The 10,087-nt window shown below is 58.3% G+C and overlaps 1 protein-coding gene across 1 annotated transcript; it reads left to right on the top strand.

Annotated features, from left to right (window-relative positions):
* The first annotated feature begins 26 nt into the window (after positions 1–26).
* RAB11B (RAB11B, member RAS oncogene family) lies at positions 27–9,822 on the top strand. The gene is made up of 5 exons (XM_039857708.1): positions 27–184; positions 7,027–7,222; positions 8,061–8,254; positions 8,572–8,652; positions 9,218–9,822. Exons 1-5 carry the CDS (start codon positions 145–147, stop codon positions 9,361–9,363), a joined length of 657 nt encoding a protein of 218 aa, XP_039713642.1. The 5' UTR covers positions 27–144; the 3' UTR covers positions 9,364–9,822.
* Positions 9,823–10,087: the final 265 nt, after the last annotated feature.

The following is a 10,087-nucleotide window of genomic DNA, read 5'->3' as shown; positions in this document are numbered from 1 at the left end:
ATTGGCTGTTCTGGGTGCCGGTCTCTGTGCCACCCACCGCTGATTGGTCATCAGGCCGCCGCTCTGTGCGGCGCCGGCTCCGCCCCCGTCGGGTGTTTGTGGTGGGGCTGCGGAGTCGCCGATCCCGCCGGAAGCGCCAGGACAATGGGGACCCGGGACGACGAGTACGACTACCTATTCAAAGGTACGGCTGGTGAGGCACAGACGGGTGAGGGGGCGGCGGCGAGGCGGTGGACAGACGGACTGAAGCAGCGCTCCAGGCCGCTGGGCCCCGGCCGGTGCCTGGGGCTTGGGTCAGGCCGTTGGGAAGGCCGGGGCAGGCTAGGCTCTGTCAGCTTTGGGCCGGAGTGTACGACCGTGCGGAATGGGTGGCCAAGAGGGGCCTGAAGGCCCTGCATGAGCCGAGGCGGGGCTGGAGCCCAGAAGGGGGTGGATCCCGGAGCGGTGGGACAGGCCGTTAGGGGCGGGGCCTCTCGAGGGGGCGGGGCAGACCAAGCGTTTGCCTGGCCGGGTTGGGTGAAAAGCTCCATTGGTTGTAGAGGCAGGGGCCTTGGAGGTGAGGCTAGGGGTGTGGTGGGTATGTCCAAGACGTGGGCTGGGCTGGTGGGGGCGGTGCTCTTCGTTGGGTGGGCGGGGACACATTTGATTGGTGGCAGTGCGCCTGGGAACCGAGTCCGGGGGAGGGGTTGGACAATGTGGGTTGAAGTGTGTGGTGGGGAGCCCTGGATTGGAGTGTAGACCCAGAATTCCATGGAAGGGTGCCTGGTGGGGGAACTGTGTGTGCTGGACCCAGGCCCCCTGGTTAGCATCAGCAGTTAATCTTACCTCTTAGAATTCTTAATAGTACTACCCAAGTACCTACACTTTCTAAGCACTTTACACACGTTAATTCATTGAAATCCTCATCTCAACCCTGTGAGATCAATATTATCCAGCCTCTCTTTTTATGGACCTAGAAACTGAGACCCAGAGAGACAAGCATGCAGTGAATAAGTGTTGGGGCGGGATTTGAACCCAGGGCAGCTATGGGCTTTACCACTTATGGAGTATATCTGGGGAGCCTGTGGCCAGATCTGAGACTGGGGTGTCAGATCGCCTCCCCCAACATGTGCACACTGATGGCTCAGGCCTGGGCCAAGCTGCTGGAGGGTTTTCCTTGCCAGAGGGACAGAGGGCTCTGGGAGCCATTGCTAGCCTGGGGACAGTTGGAGAGCTACTTCACCCTGCCTCGCAAGCTGGGGAGACTCACTACATGTCATGGGAGCCCTTCATTTCTCAGCTGAGCTGGTTTAGGGGTCACCGGCTTCACAGCACTTCTGCCAAGCTGGACTTGGCCATGTCCTCTACTGTCTGTGCTGGGCTCCTTGGCTGACAGTGGCTGTCATTGAGAGCTAACTCCTGGGCATGTTTTCCCTGTTGCTTTCTGTGTGACAGTCTGCTGCCCGCATGAGCTGTCGGCATCTTCCACTCTTTGGGGGTGCCAAGCTATCCCTGGGAGTGTGGTCTGTGTCTGGAGCTGGCCTTGGCTGACCATCCAACATCTCGGGACCGGGGGACTGGGGCTTTGGGGATGTGGAGAGTGGCTGGAGCACTCTCTACCTGGGATATCCATGTGGCGAAAGGCTGCTGGAAAGAGAGAGTGCCCATGCAAAGATCCAGAGGCCTCATACAGCACCATTGGCTCTGAGAGCTGCCTGCAGGCTGATACGTCACTGGCAGGTGAGGCTGTGTGGTCAGCAGGCATCAGGACAAGGCCCTGGTGTTGACTGAGCCTTCCGCTCTCACCTTAAGGGCAGGGGGAAGCTCCGTCAGGGCTTTGGGGACTGATGACAGGTGGTCTGGACTCTAGTCCTACTGCAGCTGGTGCCTGTCTTCTCAGCTTGCTCTGAGGTAGCTGCTCCCCGGTCAGGGCTGGGCACCCACCTGGACATGGCGTTGCAGGGCAGGGGGCATTCCCCTAGTCACCCTGCTGCAGGTTTCTGTGATCATTCTTGCTTGTTATTTTCAATTCTGTATTGTTATAAATAACCCAATTCTAAGTGTTTTCATGAGTCATCTTTTGCCCTTTGGGTTATTTCCTTGAAGTATGTTCCCAGAACATTATCGGGCAGTGGAGCAGCTGTGGACTTCCCAGGACTCATCTCTAATCCACCTCTTGAAAACACGGATCCGGCTTCTGGGGCAACTGGCATTGGGGGGAAGGTGCCCACCTGCTCTGCAGCCCTCCTCTACTGGCCTCCTTTTCCGAGTCCAGCAGGTGTCCTGCTGACTTTCTCAAGCTGAGTTGGAGGTGAAAATCTAACCCAGGAGGTTAGGGTTCTCAAACTGGTCATCTGAGACCTCTCCTTCACACTTATGTCTTGTCGGAGGACTCTCCCCCTGCATTATCTTTTACTGTTTGTCTTTAAATCCACTCAGGTTTTCACTCCCTCCCTTAAATGAGAAAACTCTATTTGGTTCTGGCAAATAAAGAAGAGAGGAAGGAAGGCAGCAGTCAGGCCAGCCACTACCGTCACATCCCTTGTCATAAATATGGCAGGTGGACAGAAACATGAATATACTGCATCCCTCCGGCCCTCCTGAGACCCTGTGGCCTACAGAGGGTCAGGCCTGGGCATTCGAGAGACATCCAAGATACGGCTGCACCAGAAGGGTTGACAAAGGCCAACTTTCTCCCAGCCCTGACACCTGATGCGGAGATCCCTGTAGGAGAAAAGGGGGCAGCCACCCTCCCACCCTCCACCTTGTGCCCAACATCCCCCAGACTTTGGTCACCTTCCCCTGTCCCTGTCCTGGGCACGGAGGGTGCACACCTCTCACTTTGGGACACTGGCTGCCCCTTGCGTAGCCCTCCCACCAGTCTTGTTTGTTTTGGTAGCCACATCACATGTTGGCTCCCCAGACCTCCATAGCCAAGGCCACAGATTCCCCCGGGTGTTTTTCCCACATGGTGTTTATTTTCCCTGCTGCATATTCCTCCCCTTCCCCAGAAGTGAGATCGTTTATTTGTACCTAATTTTAGAGTCTCACATTTATCCTGCTAACATTTTATCCTGTCAACTGTGGGTCATTTTCCCAGCCCATCGATCAGTCCTTGGGGAATGTCCTGATCTCTCCTCTGATGGACGGGGCTGTGGGGTCCACAGTGGGAGCATCAGTGTCCCCAAGGGCCGCTGAGGTCTTCCCAGAGCCCCTGGCCATTCATCCGGCCTGTGAGGACATGGCTGTATGGGGAGCTTCCACGGTGGCCCAAGGCCCTATCTTCTGGGTTGTGTCCATCCTGCCCTATCTATGAGTCCTTTTGGGAAAGGGGACAAGGAGAGTGTAGCACCTGGCTCTGGGAACTAGGCCAGCCCAGATGCTCACCCCTCTCTACCAAGTGCTCCCAAGGACGCCTCCTGGCTCTGCAGCCTGGGCAGGACCCCACCAGGCCCGCTGGTCTGGGAACCGAGCATACTATCTTCTCCCATTGGGAATGGCAACCTTGTCTGTGCCCCAGCTCCGGGCACCTCTCCTCTGCTCTCTGATTCCCTAGGGAATAGCTGTGCCAAGAGTGCCCCCAGGTGCCGGTCCCTGGGGTCTGGGGTGGTCAGGGCCCTTTTCCTGGAAGAGAGGTGGGGCCCTGTCCTGCCTGGACTTGAGGAACCTGCCTCCCACCCGAATGGCCACTCACTCTGCCTGAGCATCTGAGTGTGGGCCACTGAGATGCTACTTTGTCATGGGACAGACCAGAGGACCCAGGCCTTCAAGAGGTGCCAGCTCTTTGTTTTTGCCAACTGGGCTTGCCTGCCCTGACAGCCAACTGGCCTATCCAGGGAGGCCATTTCCTAGCCAGTGGTGCTACCAACTTCTGTGGAAATACTGGAAGCTGTGTCCTCAAGGGCCTTTTATTTCCCTAAGACAACAGATCACTTGTGCCTTTGACAATGCCATTCTCTTTCCCAGCATATACGCAAGGCCAGCCCGGCCCCTGCCCTTCTGGCTGGCTACCTCTTTGTATCGGGTACGTGTACCAGGGAGTGACCAGGCAGCCTGGACTTCCTGCCGTTATTTGGGCAGTGGCTGTTGGGCCTCGTCTTTTTCTGGCCTTCACTGTTCTCACAGGGTGACTGACTTTGGGGTGAAGGATTGGTCACTCTGGGTTAAGTGTTCCCAATTGTATAAGGGGACTGGTAATATGATATTTGTCTCTAGGGTGTCCCTGAGAACTAAGTAATAAAGCTTTTAGGGCTGGGCCTGGCCTGTGGAGCTGAGGAAATTGTTGGCTGGGCCAGGGCAGAACTGGTGGGGCTAAGGGGATCTCGGCACTGGGACAGGCTGGGAAGGATGTCAGGGGGTGGAGGGTACATGGCAGGGCTTAAACGAGATTCTCTTCATTTCCTTTTCAATTTCTGAGGATGTGAGAACTGTGAGCAAAACCCCTGGCCTTGGCCAGGTTCCTGTGGCCACCGTGGGAAGGAGGTGAGGGGTTGGGGGTGTGGATAGTGGGCCGCACAGTCAGTTCAGCCTGGCCCCACATGGCCTGGGAGCTGACTTGCAGCCCCACCAGCAGGATTGGGCGCCCTTGGCCCTGGACTGTAGGCCTGTGTTCATCTCCATCTGTTCTCTACCGTTCTCTGAAATCAAGACACTGGCCTTGTTGTCACAGGTCTTGTGGGCCAGGCCACATGGTGGTTTAGGGAGAGAAGAGGCCTGAACCAAGGTGTTTTGAAGGATAAGCAGGAGTTTGCTGGCTACTCCAGGGGGTCAGAACGTTATCGGTGGTGGAAGAGGGGGAGGCTGAATTCAGACCCCCAAGCACAGCCCTGGACCCAGAAAACCTGGTTTCAAATCCTCCCAGACCACTTTTGAGCTGGATGGCCCTGGTGAGCACGGTTGGGAAGTGGGAGCGAGCCTGCTCAGACCCCTGCTCTGCCATCTTCTGCTCACCGTGTGCCTTTTCTGTAGTCCCTGCCTGCGCCTCAGTTTCCCCATCTGTAAAATGGGTTACATGAGGTTTCTGTGAGGTGATGCTTTCTCAGCATAGACTCATTAACATTGTTCTTGTTATTATTTTTGGCTCCAAAGCAGCAGCCAGCCCAGAGAGGGTGCTGGGTCGTGAGGGCTGCCCCCTCCCTTGGCACCTAAGGATGGTGACCTGAGTGTCCTTCGAGTGAAAAAAAGGTGGGCCTGGGAGGCTCCGCAGCCGCTTTATTGTTTTTTTGTTCACTCTGTCCTGCGTGCTGGGTCCTGTGGCAGATCCTGGGGATACAGCAGGGAACCAGCAGGTCAGAGGTCCCTTCATTGAGGCAGACTGGCGAAAAACAAACAAGTGAAACCTGGCCAGTGTGAAAGGGTGGGGAGAGCTGTGGAGGAAAGGCAGGGGAGGAGAGTAGGGAGTGTAGTGGGGAGTGGGGTTTTAAGAGAACGGCTGGGAGGGCCTCCTTGATCAAGGCACCGCACAGAGGAGTTGAGGGTGGGAACCATGTGGGTACCTGGGAAAGAACATTCCAGGCAAAGGGCAGCATGTACCTGCACATCTCCCAAATCCCAACAAGGAAGCCCATGTTGCAGGAATAGGGTGAATGAGGGGAGGGAGAGGAGATGAGGGCGAGAAGAGGACAGGGGCAGGTGGTGAGGGCCTTGTGGGCTTGCAGGAGGACTTGGGCTTTTACCCTGAGGGAGGTGGGAGCCCTGGAGGGCTGTGGGCAGAGGAGGGGCAGGCCTCGCCTCAGGTGCCCACAAACGCCCTCTGGTGGCTGCCGCAGGGAGAACATCCTATTAATTGGGGATGATAGCGAACTCAGGGACACCAGGGAGGATCCTGGCCAAGCAACCTGGGGAGAGATGGTGGCAGCCTGGACTAGGGTTAGGGCAGTGAAGGTGGGGAATCTGGATGTGTACACATAACATTTTTAATTGGGGAGAAACTTTTCATTAGGGCCAAGGGTGACCAAGCCTGTAGCCCCCATGGCCCTCTACTGGGCAGACCCACCCTCGCGTGCCAGAGCCCAAGGCCCACACTTGGGGGTGCATGTGATTTTCAGCAGGGGCGTCTGGTCAGACTGTTGGGTGTTGTTCCTTCTGCACTGCACACACACACCCATGCACACGTGCGTACATATGGTACAGGTCTCCACCGGTATGCCCTGGGTCTGAGGCTGGTCCTCCTCGGCCCAGGCTGATCCTGGACCATCTCTCGTGGCCCTACCCCTAAAAGAAGAGACCCACCGGGCCTGCTCTGCCCTGCTCAGGAGGGCTCTGGTCCTGGACGTCCCTGCAGGGCAGTCCAACCCTGGGGGCGTGGTGATAGGAGGGGTGCAGGCTCCTGCATGGGTGAGTTGGCTGTGCTGGGCTGAATGTGGTTTGCTTGCACAACATGAGGAAGCAGCGGGGTGGGCATGGGGCATAAGCCTTTTCATCTCCGATTACCTAAAACCCCAGAGCCAGCCCCGTGTAGGTAGGAACCCGGCAGAACAGTAGTAATAATTGTTCTCCCACTTGTCTTTTCGAGCTGAATGCTGGCTGAGTTCCGTTCTTTCAAGCTCTTGTGTCCCCTGCCCTGAAGTGGCTCTTGTTCCTATCTTTTCATACCTGGAAAAGGCAGCCCAGAGAAGTTAAGCGACTTGCCCATGATTACCCCGCCCAGGAGCTTGCTCGGGCCACCAGGTTACGGTAGAGGTTTAGAGGTTGATGGGTCCTTAAGCCTCCAGTCTGCCAAGATGCCTGAGTCCCTATGCCCCACTTGTGACAGCCCTCCCTGATCTGAAGGACCAGACACAGGCAGGGGTGTTGTGCCCTCTGTAGTGGGTGTGTTTCTGAAAGCCTGGAGTTGCTGTTGGCTTCTGCACCGGGAAAGGTGGAGTCTCGGGCAGGGCGCTCCAGGGCAACTCTGACTCCACCCTGTTTTTGGCTGTCACGTGTCTGCAGCACCCACAGCACCACTGTGAAGGGTCTGCAAGTGGACGTAGGTAGTGCATGGGTCTTGTCTTGGTGGTGCTGCCCTTCTCTGGCCCACGGAGCCTCATGTATAGCCCCCCCCCACAGTGGTGCTCATCGGGGACTCGGGTGTGGGGAAGAGCAACTTGCTGTCTCGTTTCACCCGCAACGAGTTCAACCTGGAGAGCAAGAGCACCATCGGCGTGGAGTTCGCCACCCGCAGCATCCAGGTGGACGGCAAGACCATCAAGGCACAGATCTGGGACACCGCCGGTCAGGAGCGCTACCGCGCCATCACCTCTGCGTGAGTGGTGGGGATAGGGAGATGCAGGAGGCTGTGGGTATGGGGGCCAGTGGGCCCCAAAGAATGGCTAGGAATTGGGCAGGGGGAGAAGAGGAGAGGACAGCCTGAGAACAGGGTGGAGGGACAATACTCCCAGCAGCCGTGGGACCCTCAGGAAGACCAGTGCCCACTTCTGACCAAACTGTGACCTCTGGTGGGCATGTCCCATGGCCCCTCTGACCCCTGGAGTCCCTCTGAGGCATTGGAGCTTTGGCGAGTGCTAGTTGCATAGGGAGGGCTGTTATCCAGGCCTGGCGTGGGCCACTCCGCCTGCCCCCTACCCCTGCCTGCTTGGTCCTCCCTGCCTGGCCACGTTCCCAGTCTTCCTCTTCCCTTAGCTCCCCATGCGTACGCAGCCTTCAGGGCCCACTCACACTGCCTCCTCTCAGGCCCCTCCCAACCACCCTGCCCTTCCCCCCCGTCAGTCACTTGCTGTTCTCTGGATGCCCTCCACTGAGGCCCAGTCACCTCCCCATCTCCTTAATCCCTCAGGGTCTCGGTGGTGGGCCAGGCCATGGCAGGCATCGGAGCGTTTGCCCAGCAGCAGCCCTTTCCCTGCATGGGCACTGTTTCCTTCTCCCTTCTCAGCAGCTGACCTGTGGGTGTCTTCTGACTTCCTCCTCAGGCCCCCACAATCCTGAGCTGAATCTGGGACGCGGAGCCCTCCCTTGAGACCACGATGGCTGCCCCTCAGCTGGGCTCTGCGTCGGCCCAGGAGCCACTGCCCACAGAGCCTGGAGGGCCCCTGTGGGGCACTGGCGGGCAGCTCACACCTGGGCCCTGCCCCCTGTTCCTGCAGGTACTACCGTGGAGCAGTGGGTGCGCTGCTGGTGTATGACATCGCCAAACACCTGACTTACGAGAACGTGGAGCGCTGGCTGAAGGAGCTGCGGGACCACGCTGACAGCAACATTGTCATCATGCTGGTGGGCAACAAGAGCGACCTGCGCCACCTGCGGGCTGTGCCCACTGACGAGGCTCGTGCCTTTGCAGGTGAGTGCCTACCAGCTAAAAGGAGTTTCACTTGGGGCCAAGGCCTCCTGCAGGGCCCAGCTCTTGACAGCGGGACTGTGACTAAGGCAGTGGAGAAGTATCTGGAAGGCAGTCAGCCCCCTCCAGGCCCCTTCCACTTTCCCTGGCCATGTGCATGCCTGCAGTGCCAGCCTCCCCTCCCTGAGAGGTGGGCATCAGTCCTACTCCTCTGTCCCCAGCCCTTCACTTCCTGGACCATGTGGGGGGCAGGCAGGTGGGGTGCCTGAGAGGGTGCAGGGAAGCCCCTGCTCAGCTGGGCAGTGTTCTCTCTGTTCCAGAGAAGAACAACCTGTCCTTCATCGAGACCTCAGCCTTGGACTCCACCAACGTGGAGGAAGCTTTCAAGAACATCCTCACAGGTGCTCCCCGGGCCCAGGGGGGTGGCATGGGAAGGGCACCAGCCACTCTGGTCACATACTCTCAAATGCAGCCCCTGAGTCTTCACCCCTTAAACTTGCCAGTCACTCCAGACAGGAGGACAGGCATGGCACCCTGAACGACATCAGGCCAGATCCTGCCCCTGCTGGCACTTGGGATCCAGAGATTCCTTGACTCAGCTCCTGTGGGTGGGTCCTGCCATGGCTCCAGCAGGGAACAGCCGGCTGGGGAGGCAGGTGGCCTTGGGCCCAGAGCCCCTGGGTTTCCAGGAGTTTATTCTGAGGAGGAGGTTTTCTCTGATCTTGAAGAAGAGGCCTGGGCTGGGAGTGACCTCTGTGGCTAGAAGTGGGTCCCGCCCTTGCTAAGTGCACAGGGAGCGCCCTCATGTCATAGGAATCAGGTAGGGCACAATGGGGACCCTTGGGAGGGGCCCTGGACACAGCCTCAGGGGTGTTCCCCAAAGGAGGCGACGTCCAGGTGAGTCCTGCAAACAGTCACTGCAGGTGGGGGCACGCAGGGCACTCATCACCTGTCCCCCCATTGCAGAGATCTACCGTATCGTGTCACAGAAGCAGATTGCAGATCGCGCAGCACACGACGAGTCTCCCGGCAACAACGTGGTGGACATCAGCGTGCCGCCCACTACCGACGGACAGAAACCGAATAAGCTGCAGTGCTGCCAGAACCTGTGACCACCCTGCGCCTCATTCGAGTGTGCGTGCACGTCCTCGTCCTCTGCCCGCCCCTCACCGCGCTGTCCTCCCTGCCCTGACCCTCTCTGCCCCTCTGTGACCGGCTCCCACTCGCCCATCGAACTCCATACAGCCAGCTGGGGCTTAGGAAGAACAGGAGTCAAGCGGTACCTCCTGACCCTGCATCCCTGGAAAGCTCAAAGCTCCAGCTGCTTCACCTGCTCTTCTTGGGTCCCAGTGGGCCTCTGGGCAGGGCGGAGAGGGTGGCTGGATGGACAGGGCCAGCCAGAGGCAAGAGGATGGGCACACTGAACAGGCTTCTTCATTTTTCACAGCAGGCTCCAGGGAGCAATTGCCTCCTCCCTCTGACCAGTTGGCCCAGCTGGCCCTGGTCCACACCCAGAAACCCCTTGTGGGCTGAAGCCTGAAGAGCAGGAAACCAGGGATCTGGTGCAGGCAGATACAGGCTCCAGGGAACCCCCTCCCCACGCACAGCCAGCACCGGCACACATCTTTGACCTCCAGCCTCTTTCGTGCGTGCGTGCGTGCGTGCGTGCCTCTAGCTCCTGCCTGTAGGTTTATGCTGGGAGAAGACCTCCCACATTTCCTCTTTTGTACCCAGCTATCCCCACCTTCCTGTGCCCTCCCCTCTGTCTTGTCTCCCTGTCTGGTCAGGAACCTGTTTGCAAGTGAAGCAATATCTCCGTGTTTTGTATATACAACC

The sequence above is a fragment of the Pteropus medius genome, unplaced genomic scaffold (genome assembly GCF_902729225.1).
Source record: "Pteropus medius unplaced genomic scaffold, Ma_sr-lr_union100, whole genome shotgun sequence".
In the NCBI taxonomy this organism is placed as follows: domain Eukaryota; kingdom Metazoa; phylum Chordata; class Mammalia; order Chiroptera; family Pteropodidae; genus Pteropus; species Pteropus medius.
Note: the sequence above shows the minus strand (reverse complement) of the source record. Positions and strands in the feature narration are given on the sequence as shown.